We start from the raw sequence: 16801 nt of genomic DNA on the forward strand, positions 1-16801 counted from the left end.
ATCATCTTCCCAGCAGTCTAAGGGTCTCCCCTGCCGCTTCTTGCCTGGTGGTCCTTTCCATTAGGTAACTCGTTTAGTCCACTTTCTGCTAGACATTCTCGCCACATGGCCAGCTCAATGGCATCTCAGATTTTGAGCAAAGTTAAAGCGTTTGAAACTTTAGTGACGGCTCTTAGGTTTGTGTCTTTGCTCTTTATCTTCTGTATCCCGGAAATAAACCTTCCACGACGCGAAAATAAAAAACAAGGAGTGTTAAAAATTTTTTATTGCTTTATAAAAATATGTATTTACAAACAAATTATTTACAGAAATATCCATTCACACATGTGAATTTACGACCTAACATTTCAGTAAATTTACACAAAACCATACTTAATTATATAGTAAAACCTTAAGAATGACGCTTATACATGAAAATCCGTTCGAAATTTTTTGAGTTAATCGCGTTTATACGAACATGGTTGGAAGCTGTGTTTTTTATTGTATTTTTATATAATTATAACCACCAAAACTTTTACTCTTTTAAGCTTAGGTTAACCACTAGTGACATAACTTAAACCACTCCTTTTCATCACTATAATATACTTAAACATATCACGATTTAACTCAATTACTCTGCCTATTATACAGTCATTTCTATACATTAACTTATACGCTTTTAGCTTAGTTTAACCACTAGTCATCTAACTTAAACCTCTCCAACTTTTCACCATAATAAAATTTGTACAATTTACTCAAACCTGATATAATTTCAGTAAGATCTCTGCCTATTCTACACCGTCATATCCAAACTTTTACGCCTTTTAGCTCAGTTCAACCACTGCTTATTTAACACCAATTTCATTCTAAATCAAACAATACACTTTATTTGACCTAAACTAAACTATTCTAACTGTTACAACTCCTCGCATGCATCCTATATTGCTGACATATCCTGTGCTATATCCTCGTCATCATTTCTTCCCATGCATCACAACCTTACATACCCATCAGACCAGTCGTTCTCCTAACTCTAATCCGAGCAGACGTGCTCTTATTTTATTCTATTTACTGTGAATTATAATCTAAGTTAATATGCTTATGTGGAAACCATTATAATCTTTTTTTTTAAAGATTCCAAGCAATTTCCGCGTAACAAATTGGTGGCAGCGGTGGCATTTTTATAAACCTCGCTTACCCTCCAAGTAGAAGTATCCGCGAAAAGCCAAAGTTCCGAAAGATTTAAATTCGAAAGTGTAAAATTCACTGTGACAAGTCATATAGTGCTATACCCAAAAGTGCAAAAGTGAAAGTCTATTTAAGTGAAACGGCTATTGGCCAAAATATGTATAAAATCGTAGCATTGTCACTGTGTTCCTGAGCCTGTAAGTGACTTAATTGTAATAACTATATTACTGTTATATGTCTCGAGTCGCGTCGAAAGAATGTTCCAGTCTCGCCATTGTTTATAATAAGATAAAACTGTATTAGTTACATAATAACAACGTACTCTAATTCGACAATTTAACTTATTCCATCCTATTTAAACTTCGTTGAAATTTCCACAAAAAAAGATTCCAGAAAAACTAGAGACAAGTGTGTTGCTGAAGTTTATAAAACCTTTTGATGGATTCCGTGATAAGTTATGTTCATTTATAATAAATGCGATACTACTTTTAAGTCAAAAGCATCTTTTGTTAAATTATATACTATGTCAACTCGAAAACAAAGCCGAAACCGCCGCGTCCATTAAGGACTTGAAAGCTGGGAACAACTGAGTCAATTTCTACAATCCCAGTTTGGAGAGCGCAAACATTTGGCACATTTATTGTTAGATCTACAAGAGAGTCAACAACTCCCTAACGAATCGGTTAGCCAGTACTCCTTGAGAGTAGAATCTAGCCTCTATAAATTATTAACCGAAATCACACTAGCTAATAAGAAAAAAGTGGAACTGTCTGATAAAATATCCGCTATGGAAGAATTGGGGATACACTGTTTCATAATGGGCCTTACCCCTAGAATCTCTTTGTTACGATGAAAAACCCACAAAGCCTTAATGAAGCCACTAACCAGGAAATTTCAGAGGAAAGAATGCAAAGAAAGAGATTATCCAGTCTATGAGGTAACCACAAATTCACGGAAAAGATACTTATATCATGTTAATCTCAATAACCAGGTCAATCCACAACCGCTTATATTTCTCGTCGATACAGGTTCCTGCGTAAGTTTGATTAAAAAAACTCGATCACGTCCATGCCAATTCTTGTAAATGATATAATCCAACTCAAGGGAATAAATTCTAACAACGAAACCGTACCGGCCATTTTCAACTTCAATTATTTGTAGGCATTGACACAGAACTCGCTTATCGATTTCACGTTGTAATAGAAATAGACTTAGGTTATGATGGGATAATAGGTACCGATTTTCTCAATGAATTAGATGGCATTATAGATTACAGTTCTGATATCCTAAAAATCTGGAAGTTCAGACACCTTTTAGATTCTCTTTTAATAGCCAATTGTATTGTTTCTGTAAAGAATAATAATCGAGTTAATATATCTGTGGTAAATACACCAGAAGAGCTAATAACGTTAGATTCTGATAGCAAAGTTAGAATTCAACCCCTCCATGCCAATTCCTTCCAAGTAGACCCTAAGATCATTTCCACTATATCATCAATTTCCCGTAGGAAAGAAGTACTAAACCGATTAAGAACCGACCACTTAAACGATGAAGAGAAAAACTACTTAACCGATATTTGTTCACAATAATTCGACATTTTTCATTTACCAGGTGACAAATTGACAACCACTGACTTCCTTAAGCACGAAATACCACGCTGAGCCAATAAATGTGAAATCTTACCGCTTCCCGGAGATCCATAAAAAATGGAGTGGACGAACAGATTTCTTAAATGCTCTCTCAAGACATCATCAAACCGTCAACTTCACCCTAGTCATTCTCAATTTGGATCGTACCAAAGAAATTAGACTCAGGGAAGACAAAATGGCACATCGTGATAGACTATCGCAAACTCAATGACATAACGGTAGGCGAACGCTACCCAATCCCACAGATAAATGAGATCCTAGATCCACTAGGACAGAGTAAATACGTCACTACACTTGACCTTTGTTCTGGTTTTTACCAAATATTCATTACATAAAAAGATACTCCTAAAACAGCTTTCACTGTCCCTCAAGGCCACTTCGAATTTCAACGTATGCCATTCGGGCTAAAGAATGCCACTGCAACTTTCCAACGGCTTATGGATACTGCGTTAGCAGGATTAGAGGGTATTCATTGCTATGTCTATTTAGACGATATCGTCATTTATTCACACGACCTCAATTCTCACTGTGATAAACTGTCTAAGATCTTTCATAAATAACGTGAACATAATTTAAAACTACAACCGGATAAGTGCGAATTTCTTAAAAATTACTAAACCATTAACTATTCTGCTGAAGAAAGATGTTTTATTATATTGGTCACTAGAACAACAAACAGCCTTTGATGATTTAAAAAATAAATCTATTTCCGCTCCTATCCTGATTTACCCAGACTTCACGAATCCGACAACAACCGAAAACATGCGACGCGTCCAATTATGCTATATCTGCAATACTATCCCAGGACGAAATAGGTAAAGATCAACCTATTGCCTGTTCCTCTAGAACACTGAATAAAGCAGAAGTAAATTACTCAACAACAGAAAAAGAATGCCTTTGGAACAAAAACTTTTAGACCATATTTATACGGACACAGATTTACTATTGTCACTGACCATAGACCTCTGAAATGGCTTTTTAATTGCAAAGACCCTGGCTCCCGGTTAGTCAGGTGGCGACTTAAGTTAGAAGAATTTGATTACAAAATTGAGTACAAGGCTAAAATAAATAGCAATGCCGACGATTTACCCATAGCAGGTCATCTCGGAACTGCATGCATGTTGAATAGAATAAAAGAAAAATACTATTGGAAAAACATGTTTCAGATGTGGAATCCTATATAAAGAATTGTTAACTGTGTCAAAGTAATAAAGCCCTTAGACAGACGGATTGCGCATGCAAATAACGACTACTTCTACAAGAACTTTTGAGCGTATTGATATGGATCTAGTTGGCCCTCTGGCTGGTCTTCAATCTCTTAAATGCATCCTTACCATGCAAGACGACCTCACTAATTTCTCCTTCTCGTATCCCATTGCTAACGCCACATCCGAAGACACCTTCGAATGCCTTGTTCATTTTATATCACTATTCGGTATACCTAGGATGATCTTGACGGATCAAGGCACTAACTTCACTGCAGAATTATTTAAGAAAACATGCGAATTCCTTAAAATAAAACAAATTTGATCTTCACCTTATCACCCACAAACTCAAGGTGCTCTAGAAAGAAGCTATTCAACGCTCAAAGAGTATTTGAATCCTATGTAAATGACAATCACACAAATTGGCATAAATATGTTTTTACTGCCATGCTATTATATAACACGTTTGTCCACGCATCCACAAACTTTACTCCCTATGAACTCCTCTTCGGCCATAAGGCTTATATCCTGACTCCGTCTATGAACAACCACCTGATGTAACTTATCCTGAATATATAAAATTTCTTCATCATGGACCCAATTTATGCAGGGAAAAGGCAACCGAAAACATTATTAGATCCTAAAGGTCTACGTTTACCTTAAGAACCAGGTGCGCCTACGAAAGGCTCTGTCACCCTTATGGAATAAACTATCCCCTTCAGGGTATAAGTTTACTCTTGGTCGGGGGGTTACAACTCCTCGATGCATCCTATATTGCTGACATATCCTGTGCTATATCCTCGTCATCATTTCTTCTAATGCATCAACAACCTTACATTCCCATCAAGCCAGTCCTTCTCCTGACTCTAATTCAAGCAGACGTGCTCTGATTTTATTCTATTTACTGTGAATTATAATCTAAGTTAATATGCTTATGTGGAAACCATTGTAATCTTTTTTTTGAAGATCAAATTCCGCGTAACAGAACCCTTTAACTTTTACCACTGTTAACAAATGCGATTATTACATCAGCCTGCTCTTCTTTAACGCCTATAACTAGCAGCTGTGATTTTGAAACTAGCAGGAGTGATTCGCCGTCGATTTCGTGCTCGTAGAATGATGACGAAGTCCTTTCCCAACCACTGCGTGACAAGTGGTCTGTCAGTTGTTCCATCTATGAGAATTAGGGTGTTATTGAGGAGCGACACTTGCTATGTGTGACTGTCATAATTATGAGAGAAAAAATAACGAGAGTTATAATTAACGCTCATAAACTAAATGGTATGAAATAGATAGCGCGATGTGTTGTCCAAAGGCGTGTGTAGGCGTATTTTAATACGGAATGTCCAAAAGTGTATAAAAACGTCGTGTATTAAAAGCGTTTGTCAAATGTTATGTCAATGGCTTACGTCAAACGTGTATCGAATATTAAAAGCGTTTGTCAAAAGTGTATGTCAATGGCTTATGTCAAAAGTGTATCGAATATTAAAAGCGTTTGTCAAAAGTGTATGTCAATGGCTTATGTCAAAAGTGTATCGTATATTAAAAGCGTTTGTCAAAAGTGTATGTCAATGGCTTACGTCAAACGTGTATCGTATATTAAAAGCGTTTGTCAAAAGTGTATGTCAATGGCTTACGTCAAAAGTGTATCTAATATTAAAAGCTATTTTCAAAAGTGTATGTCAATGGCTTATGTCAAACGTGTATCGTATATTAAAAGCGTTTGTCAAAAGTGTATGTCAATGGCTTATGTCAAAAGTGTATCGAATATTAAAAGCGGTTGTCAAAAGTGTATGTCAATGGCTTATGTCAAAAGTGTATCGATTATTAAAAGCGGTTGTCAAAAGTGTATATCAATGGCTTATGTCAAAAGTGTATCGATTATTAAAAGCGTTTGTCAAAAGTGTATTGAATATTAAAAGCGTTTATCAAAAGTGTATGTCAATGGCTTACGTCAAAAGTGTAAGGTAATAGTTAAGACTCTAAGATTTGCCAATAGAGAGAGAGATATATTTATATAAGTATATAATATATTGGCTCTACATATCTGTATATATATGCATAGCTTTCAACTGATTTTTTATTCGCTATATAGGCGTTAAACTAAATTATTACTCAGCGCCATAAATTTTTTACATTTGCCTTTGAATATAAAAACGTGTGTTATTTGAATTATAATAAACAAAAAATGGTCACTTTATACGAACGTTTTAATCATTAAAAAAACAGAAAAAATTACTTTAGACAAACATTTTATTTATTTTTACTTTAAGACAAAAATTGTTACTTAAGACGGGTGATTGTTAAAAAATAACATTTGAAAATAACTTCAAAGTAGATTTTATATAAATAATTATTTAAAAACCCCGGGTTCGAACAAATCAAATTTTTCTTTACAAAAATCTTTGTTAAATATGTGAAAAAAATATCAGTTACCAGATCATATGTCAAATTATATTTGCCCAAAAATATGCAAAAAAAAAACATTTATAAGTACTAAATATATATTTACCGTCCAATTTTTTATGGCAGCTGGTGTTAGGCGACTGAATGGGTTTCCTAAAAATACAAATGCAATTATTTTTTCTTAAAAAAGTATAAATTTAATAATTATTTCATAAAAAGTATAAATTTAATAATTAGTTGTTAAAAAGTATAAATTAAAATATTTTTTCTAAAATAATTGTCGCAATTTACGGTTAACAATGCCGATCCTCGCTCGACGTTCGTTCTTTTCTTACTTAATAATTTTGTTATTTATTCAGAATCATCTTAAGTTTCACTTAATACAAAAATTAAAAACTTCACTTCAAATTCGGAAGTCGGGTCATTAATTTTTTTCCTACCCTCAATTTAAATTTGAAAAAAGAACCACCAAAATACATACCATCACTAATCAAACATTCCGTTTTGTTTATCTTCACTTGTTTCTCATTTAATGATTCTTTCTCATTCAATTTCTCTTCATCTGCCTGAATGTTTGTCCCCTTTACAATTGCAACCGACGGTATCTCATCTTCCAAATCTTTGAGGGCATCTGAGTTGAGACGAATTGTTTTTTCAACGATCGGTTTTCGAATCTGAAAACATAATTAATTAAGTCTTTAAGTTATCTAGAATGGCCAAAAAAAAGTAACAATAGTAATGTTAGTTTATCTTAAAAACTGGTGGTTTAACTTAAGAAATGGTATTTTAACTAAAATAATTTATTCAACACTTACCGGAAATGCCACATTGGACTCTTGTATAACGAAACCATCCAAAACATGTGTCAGGACATAGTCTTTATCATTAACATCTTTATTAAACGCCTTATTAATTTTCTTAATATCTTCGTCAATTGGAATATTTTCTTTCGTGTCGACATTCAAAATTCTTCCTCTTGCTTGTGTAAACACAGTTTTCCGTTGTAATTTATCTTCATTGATATCTAGTACGAGCAATTTACTTTTAATTTCATCAGGAGATTCACTTTTACGCTTTCGATCTTCGTTACGTGTATTATCTTTGGATTCAGTCTGAGTTGGTTTATCTTCGACATTATTTGGATTATCTAGATTAGCATTTAGAATTTTATTGTGTCCAATTTTTGGATTATTCCTTTCAAGTTTTACTTTGGTCGTGGTTGATTTAGTAGGACCAACGATATTTACATTTGCAGCTACTGGTACACGAGCCAATCCATTCGATGCAGGTCCTTTTGTGACGTTTACAGAATTTGCACCAATATCAGCCCTATTTATGGTATTAACAGAATTTAGACCAATATTAGGTCCATTTATTACATTTACAGAATTTGGAACAATAGTTTTGATGGAATTTGGGATTTTGGCAACTGTAGATACTGCGTTATTAACAGTGACATTACGTAATGATACACTTTTAGCAATATTAATTGCTCCATTCGCAACATTTGTGTTAACACTTATTAAACTTGGCACATTTTTAACAGTTGGATTAAAGGCTGTCAAATTTGGTGTATCATTTCTGCCAACATTGGTTATAGTCCCACTTACATTAGACATAACAGGGGTGTTTATACAATTAACCCCATTACTAGGCAAATAAAGATTGGAATTTGGGGCGACGTTTGATATTACTACGCCATTATCTGTCATACGGTGTAATGTATTAGGGCCTATATCACAATTGCTTGCTGCGTTAGACATTGCTTTGAATGTATTTATAGATATTTGAGTTATATTTGGTACTTGAGACACTCGATTTGACTCATTCATTTGTCCATTTATGGGAGTTGCATTCATTGCTCCTATAACATTCGTCGTAATGGTATTTTCATTTGCGTTTAAACTATTATAATTAACCCCATTTATAGCATTACTGGTGTTATTAAAAGTGCTTGGTCCGTTTATGTTTACATTCGTTGATATTGCTCCATTTATGGCAACATTCGCCATACCTCCTCTGTGCATATTTAGGTTTAAGTTTTCGCTTGTCATTGTTCCGTTTATTGCAACATTTCCCATAGTTACTCTATTGGTATTTAGTTTTAAATTGTCGCTTGCCATTGCTCCATTTATAGCAACATTCCCCATAGTTACTCTATGCATATTTACGTTTATATTATCGCTTGTCATTGCTCCGTTTATGGCAACGTTCCCCATAGTTACTCTATTGTTATTTAGATTTAAATTGTCGCTTGCCATTGCTCCATTTATGGCATTTGTCATTGTTCGATTAATATTTGGGTTGAAATTGTCCCCTGCCATGCTTACATCATTAATTCCTCTAACATTTCCAGAACTAACTCCATTCATCAAATTCATTGATCTAACGTTAGAAATACCGTTCATTTCGTTCATTTGCATGGTCTGTACTCTCTGGATGTTAGGGTATCTTACTCTAGGCTGAATCTGCCGGTATGCTCTAGGTCGCACGCTGCGTGTCGGTCGCATCGGACGGATTTGCATGAAATTGGTCTTATCTTGGGTCATCGGTGGGTTTTGATAAATCTGGTTCGATTCTACGATAAATCGTGGGTCCACGTTCACATACATGGGGTTTTGGACGTACTGCTGTAAATATACGTTCTGATCTACGGGCATATATGGTTGTACGTAGTTTTGCACATAGACGATTTGCGCTGTGCTGTTTTGTAGCCATGGTGGTGGGTTGTTCGGATTGATTACTAAGGCTGGCACGTCGTCTGAAAACAGAGACTTCTATTACACTCAAAGTTAATTTAATCAAACTTTCCTGGATGAAGTTTTGTCATATTTGATGGCGTATTAGGCAGAGCCGTTGGTAACACAGAAGGCAAAAAAAATAATTGGCTGTTCTCCAACCAGATAGACAGATCAAGTGAATGACTAACGTCCTCAAAACTATACACTGTTAGATGAGATTGAGCGGAAAGAACGGAGAACCGGCCTTATTAATAGACAAATAGGTGTTTTGTACCTGACTTGGTTAATTTGGTGTCTAATTAATAGGCAAATATTATGTGTTTTGTGCATGACGTGGCTAATTAATAGGATAATATATATTTTTTGTGCTTGACGTGGTTAATTTGGTGCCTAATTAATAGGCAAATAGGTGGTTTATGCTTGACTTGGTTAATTTGGTGTCTAATTAATAGGCAAAACGGTGTTTTGTGCATGACGTGGTTAATTAATAGGATAATATATAATTTTTGTGCTTGACGTGGTTAATTTGGTGTTTAATGAATAGGAAAATATATGTTTTGTGCTTGACGTGGTTAATTTGGTGCCTAATTAATAGGCAAAATAGGTGTTTTGCGTCTGTATTGATAAAATTCGTGTCCAATTAAAAGGTATGCGTTTGGTGCGATGGCGATTATGGAGTTGGATTTTTCTCCATAATAGCGAATAAAATGTTAGTATGTCCTGGATTCGCACGACCCTGTTGAGTCACAAAACTCCTAGATTTCTACAATTATGACATTATTTAAATGAGAGTCACATACCTCGCTGAACCAGCATTTGAGTGTTATAAACTGGTAAAGACATTTGTACCTAAAACAAAATATTTTGAAATTTAGTAACTTAAACATATAGCAATGTTGGCCTAGTGGCTTTAGCGTGCGACTCTCATCCCTGATGTCGTAGGTTCCATTCCTCGCTGTGCACTAATGGACGTTCTAACGCATTTAACACTCGCTCGTAGAATGGAAAACCTCGTGAGGAAGCCGGTTTGCCTTAGACCCAAAGTCGACGGTGTGTCCGGCACAGGAGGCTGATCATCTACTTACCTATTGGATTGACAAATGATTGATCTGAGGCCCAGACCTAAAAAGAAATTAACGCTACTGATTTTTTTAAAAATATGTTTAATAAAGGACGAGATATCTTAACTAAGCGATCACTTCAATTCAAAGCTGGACTGACAACTGCCACACCATACACACTCAAATAATATTTGAGGCTAATTTAGCCTTTCCGTCTAAATGGCCGCTGAACTGAACGTCGTTCGGAATGTCAACGCCAAGTATTCCGATGCTGGCTGTGGCTTCAAGAAGAGTGTCTTCGAAAAGCAGAGTTCTTGTTAAGAACGCAAGACCTTAGCATTGAGTTATGTGTGTATTTAAATTATCTTAATGAACAGGACAAGACAGTATTGTACAACGGTGAAACGGTATGGTATGATAAAACATAGGCCAGTTTAACGTGATTAACTCGAAGAGTGTTGAACGGATTTTTATACAGTTAACACCTATTATAAAGTGGTAGATAAGGAAGGTTTTAATATATAATAAATTACGGTTTTGTATAAAGTAACTGAAATATAACGATTCTTCTTAAAGAAAGAAATATGTCTATATCAATAACCTAATATAAAATTAAGTCCTATGTTTGAACGCGATTAAGTCATAAACTATTCAACTGATTTTTATACAGTTAACACCAATTGATAGCGTGATCCATAAGAAATATTTTGATATATCATCAATTATGGTTTTGTGTAAATTTACGGAAATTATTGTTACTGCAATATTTTTATCGCTTGACACGATTTTCGAAATTTCTCGAGATCAATTCCGAAGCTTAACATGGGGAGATCTTGTAGGATTAACAATTTTAAGTGGCTATTATATTAAAAAAATAAAGATAGAGATATAGAATGAGAACAGTCAAACGCGCAAAGAAATTTTCCATTTCCCTAGAAAATATATTTATCGTAACTACTGAAATAAAAATATATAACCAAGCGATTATCTCGTCACATACTTTAACAGCTTTTTTTAATTTGTGTGTTTCGTTACAAATATATTATATGTCGAAAAATCACTTCAATTGTTTGTCAATCCCACGAAATGTCGAATTAACGACCACGCCTCAAGATTGCATTCCCAAATTCTAACACGAAAATATCTGTTTTTAACAATTAAGTTTTAAATTCATTTATATTATTTATAATACATTAAATCCGTAAAGGCACACTGCCACAGGGCAAACTACAAATTGTTTAATTTTCTATTATCAATTTTTATTTATTATTTGGATATTGGAAATATTTTTTTTTTTGATATACATATACAAAATAATAGTACTTAAAAATGCTCCCTGTTGCACACCCTTTAATGCTGGCATATCCTCGCTGTATTGCGATTATTCGTAAGGTAAGCACCAGCTCTGGGGTACTATCTGCGCCAACTTAAATCTTCAATTAGCTATGCACTTGACAAACGTTTGGCCCCAATCCCACCGGATGTTATGAAAGATGTGGCATATTATTTTGAATGGATGGGGGCAAGAAGTTCTACTCCTTTGCTGTTAGATGAAATGTTCAATCAAATCGGGCGGCACCTAGGAATCCTCCAGCTAAAGTTTCCGAACCAACTCGAGTTAGGTTCCTTCAAAGTGCGTAACAATTCTTAAAAGGCCGTCCACGCAGCCGCGTGAGTGGCATTCAGAGTGACCCTGGGCGTAAAAAATCCTGACCTAAGCATTTAAAAACACTGTCCAAGAAGGATTGAAGCGCCAGATATAAAGAGCTCAGAGTTGAGAATCGACTGACTAGGCTAACATAAACTCAGAGAACGTCCTTCGTGACCTTACAAACTCCATCCCGCTCTTACACATCGCTCCATCTCCCTCCCTCACCCTCGCATTCTAAATTCAAATCAACAAAAAGTATCCACTAATAATTCCATTAAAATTCCATGCCTATACAATGTAATATACACTTTAAATCATTGTAACAAAGACGACAATTGTATGAACGTGTTGTATTCATCAAAATCAGTGTTTCGTTAGATTTTCAACCTTGTTGCATTGCATTTAAGTTCAGTCTCCTATGAATAGGGAAAAAAGGTTATCTTCTAAGAGCGTTCCCTTCATGGGACGGCGGACATTTTATTTTTGTTCTAGTGATGTATGATGTATGTCGATAGGCGTATTTTTTTAACTAACTAATGGAAGGTGTCTTAGGTAATCCTAAGAGTTAAAACAACGGCACTGTCATCTGCTTTTTTAAGCTTAATATTTACACTGAAATCAATCAAGTTCACTAATTGCTGTGCACTAATCGACTTACTATGAACGCATTTAACACTCGCTTGAACGAAGGAAAACATCGTGATTAAACCAGCATGCGTCAGACCCAAAAAGTCATCGTGTGTCAGGCACAGAAGTTTAATTTATCTACTTACCTCTAATCTAATAGATTGTCAAATCATGAAACAGATACAGAAATCTGAGGCCCAGACCTAAAAAGGTTGTAGCAACACTGATTTATTTACTTTTACATATACCTAGTCCAGCCATAAGTTATGTTAGAAATGAAAATGCATGGTTTTAATGACGTAATGTAATATTATGGCCACCTTTGTCTTTCATACAGGCCTTTAATCTGGCCACGAATCTATGGATTTATTCATTATTTCTTAGGGAAATTTCGCCACTGCTTGCTTCAAAGATTTTTTAAGAGACTTAATGACGCCGTGTCGTTTAGAGCAGGCCATGTCGTCTCAACCTGACCATAATTTGAAGTCTGGGCTAGATGAGGGCCAGTCTTCAGCTCTTATAAAGTCCAGAACGTTGGTTTCAAGTAGTTCGTGCCTTGTGTCCGGGTGCCAAATCCTGTTGGAATGTCCACGTTATATTTTAAAAAACTGTGTTGCTGAGAGATTTCACAATATGATCCAAGACTGTATCTTTATAAACTTTGGCTGAAATTTTCACTCTTATTACAAAACTGTAGTTTTGTGACTTCTTGGTAAGACATATTCCACCAAACCTTCACTGGCGCAGGATGATAACCACGTTTACCTTTTCAAACACTTAAGCAACTTCTTTGAGACTGAGAGTACAGTTTATAATTTTGTTTATTGTAGAGTACTTCAACCGTGAAAAATTCAGTAATGAGGATATTTTTGTGCTTTGCGTATCGTGACAGATGGGATGATCTCTGACTCTCTTTAGTTGTAAATATTGATTTAGTTTCAGGTTTTAGAAATAAGCGGGAGAGTCCTAGCGGGAATCTTCATTTCTCGCGGTAAGATTTATTGCTCACTAATGGGGTTTCAATGAACTTTAACAGAATTAAGTCTTTGTAGTTCTAACAGCACGCGGAAGCCTTTTCTGGTCTTCGATAGACGAAGTGTTGTTGTATCTGTTGATAGTTATGACCGATGGCTCAATACCCACCTTGTGCAAGGCTATCACTGCAATACAATTTTCTTTTAACACCCCATTCCATATTGTGATTTGATAATGAACACGAAAAATATGTGTAATGGCGCAAACTCGATACAAGTTTGATAAAATAACAATTAGAATATGTATTTTGGAACGCGACCAATTTTTAGTTCCTAATTATGTCACGAGAGGTCCTTTAAGTTGCTTCTATTCACTTGCACAAAATGTTGTACTACAGTTTAAGAACAAATAGTATTTACTAAATATTTTTTACTTTTTATTAACATCCACGGACATTCTAAGAATAATAAACGTGTTCCAAATTCAAAATAATTAAAAAGTTGAAAAAAAAGACAAGTTTTTATGTAACAGTATTTAAGCCAGACTACAAATTCATCTATCACAAGCTAAATTTTTGTCTCTAGACGGAGAAAAATACATACTCTTCTCTTAAGACGCTTCTCAGTTACTGCAAATACTAAAACTTTTCTCGTAACGCAATAGAATTAATAGTAATAATAATAATTATAGGTTGAATTATTGTATAATATATTATACTAGGGCAGACCGTTAATAGCAATTCTAATACAATTGGTTTTGTAATTTTTTTGGCTGCCTGTTAGCTACCTAAATAAAACATTTAAGTCAAATTACAGCAATTACCTTATTAATAATTAGATCATTTTCCTTAATGCTGTACCTGATAAGAATAATTCTGTCCAGACGCTTGTCCGCATAACTGCCATGCCGGCTCTCTTTCTGTACAAACTCCAAAGTAGAACGTCTAACTTAAATCTAGTTTTCAGAGCTGTCAAACTATTTTTCTACATGAAGTTTGACATATTTGCTGTCAAATGGCAGGAGACGGGACTTGAGCTATTAATTATAATATAATATTAATTATAATATAGGTTAGGTTAGGTTATTATAATTAACCTAACCTAACCTATATTATAATATAACCTATATTATAATTAATATCTAATCTGTATCAAATCTAAACATGCTATGCCAATGTTTTAATTAAAGAGAGCACGGGAAATAACATAACAAAAACTTTAAATATATCCGAAGAAATTTATAAATAAAATGAAATATCGATAAAAGTACATCCCTAGCGTAATTTATGAGCCGCCATCGTCGTGTTGCAAATCCCAACCGAACTATAAATAAGTAGAACGTATAAGCAAGACAGACATATCCGGTTTTTAAGGTGTTAGAAAGAGAGGTCAAATCAGCTGTTATTCGAAATCATGGATTATAGTCGATGTAACTCATTGCTATTATACTGCTATCACAATAATATAACTACGAGCATAAAGGTAGCCATTTTTAATTATTAAAATATTCAACAGGTATCTTGTTAATAAAAAAAATAAAATGTTCAAAAATCTAGTGACACTAGAACCGATGGTAAACATCTATTTATTTCATAGAAATAAGGTTTAAAGTCGCGTGAGAAAACTTCTCGAATTCCAGTGACGTTATAACAATACCACGAATAACAAGAAAATCTTTTAATCCCGTTATAATTGGTATCTATAATAAAAATAATAAGCTAGAAACATAAACAACACTTACCTAAACCGGTAGTCAGCTGATGATTCTTCAAATAGCGAAAAAAGTATTAATTGTATTAAAACGCTCCAATAGCACAGACTCACAACATGATTCAATACGTAATGGCGGCCGGTCACGAATGCCGAAAACACAACGCCTCTCTACCACCAAACACGATGCGGTTGACAAACAGCGATACTATCGTTCGTCGTCAAACAAAAACTGCACGATGCAATATCGATTTTAGCGTTACCCAACATTGGTACGGAGGACGCGCGGCCAATGACAACAGAGGTGGCTGAAACGCATGGCATTGGACGGAACGTGTTTCGAAATTCAAACGCTCTCCTTCCATAGACGACATTTTTCTATCCATCTCTTTCTAGCTTATGGATTATAATAATAACAAAATAAGAGGATTGACAGATTACGAAAGTATATTGTCAATAAAGTCTAAATTGCTGTGACATATGAATAATTCATTATCAATTTTTTTGTATTTGGACATTATATTTGGTTCGACTGTTCGCTGATATTTTAACATATAGTCAACTATCCGTAACAGAGAGAATTTAACGACTGAAGATGTTTTTGTATATGAATCAAAGGCAAACCATAGCTTCATACATTACTTTGTTGTTTCTAAAGGATATCTGTTTCGTCAACGTTTTTACCTATTTGGGTTGAATGTAGAAAATTGTCCCAGGCCGCCTATTTTTGTTCATTAAATGTCCTGTATAAGTGATAAGATTTTAACGATGCTTCTATCATGTGAGTACATATAAAGATTATAAGTGTTGAGAGAGTTTTCACATTTAGACATAAAAATAAATTGTTTATTTGCATGTATTCATTGCATGATATTCCGATTGATTAATTATAAAAAAAGCGTACAATCAGCAATATAAAAATAGGCTTATTAATTATCATGATATAAATAATAAGAAAAGTTATTTATAACTGTTATCAAAACATATAGTTAATAAAGGGCGTCCCGTATCGGACCTTAAAGTACTTAAATATCGTACATAGAACATTTTCTTCTCTTATTCAATGATTTTCTATCGATCGACAACATGGGCGAGTTACAAACAAATTGATACATATCATACCGAATATTCACCATAATATGATTAGAAAAGCATCAGACAGCGCAGTTACCTATATATATATATATATATGTGTGTGTGTAATATATAAATAAGGTTTAAAGACGCGTGAGAAAATTTCTCGAATTCCAGTGACGTTATAACAATACCACGAATAAAAAGAAAATCTTTTAATCCCGTTATAATTGGTATCTATAATAAAAATCATAAACTAGAGACTAAATAAAAAAAACAAAAAGATTAACGATTTGGGTAAGATTTTGGAGCATTTAACTAATAACTAATAACTTGCAGAAAATACTTTAATGTTTTCGGCAGTTTGTGTGTTTTTAATTTGATTCGAATTATTAATTTCACGTAGGTAATTCATTACTTTCAATTTTTTTATTTTTTGGTCATTCTCTTGAGTGGCAAAAATAAAATGTGTGCGTATGTAAGAAGTGAAACTTTTTTATGAGCTTATTTTTCGAAAAATGATCTACTATAAAGAT

At 34.3% G+C, this 16801-nt stretch overlaps 1 protein-coding gene across 1 annotated transcript; it reads right to left on the minus strand.

Annotated features, from left to right (window-relative positions):
• Window positions 1–278: 278 nt before the first annotated feature.
• Window positions 279–15311, minus strand: LOC123718515 (putative uncharacterized protein DDB_G0282133). Its single transcript, XM_045675101.1, has 6 exons — window positions 15223–15311; window positions 9969–10017; window positions 7243–9188; window positions 6909–7101; window positions 6534–6580; window positions 279–5195 (listed from the first exon to the last, which is right to left on the minus strand). Exons 2-6 carry the CDS (start codon window positions 10009–10011, stop codon window positions 5013–5015), a joined length of 2412 nt encoding a protein of 803 aa, XP_045531057.1. The 5' UTR covers window positions 10012–10017; window positions 15223–15311; the 3' UTR covers window positions 279–5012.
• Window positions 15312–16801: the final 1490 nt, after the last annotated feature.

This window comes from Pieris brassicae, chromosome Z (genome assembly GCF_905147105.1).
Source record: "Pieris brassicae chromosome Z, ilPieBrab1.1, whole genome shotgun sequence".
NCBI classification, from domain to species: domain Eukaryota; kingdom Metazoa; phylum Arthropoda; class Insecta; order Lepidoptera; family Pieridae; genus Pieris; species Pieris brassicae.

What these genes read in the sequence shown, in the direction of transcription:
- LOC123718515 (XM_045675101.1), bottom strand. Translation starts at nt 10,011, where the DNA reads ATGTCTTTACCAGTTTATAACACTCAAATGCTGGTTCAGCGAG. An exon ending in TCAAATGCTGGTTCAGCGAG is followed by an intron (nt 9,189 to 9,968) that starts GTATGTGACTCT and finishes CTCTGTTTTCAG; the next exon opens with ACGACGTGCCAGCCTTAGTA. An exon ending in AGTCCAATGTGGCATTTCCG is followed by an intron (nt 7,102 to 7,242) that starts GTAAGTGTTGAA and finishes TTATGTTTTCAG; the next exon opens with ATTCGAAAACCGATCGTTGA.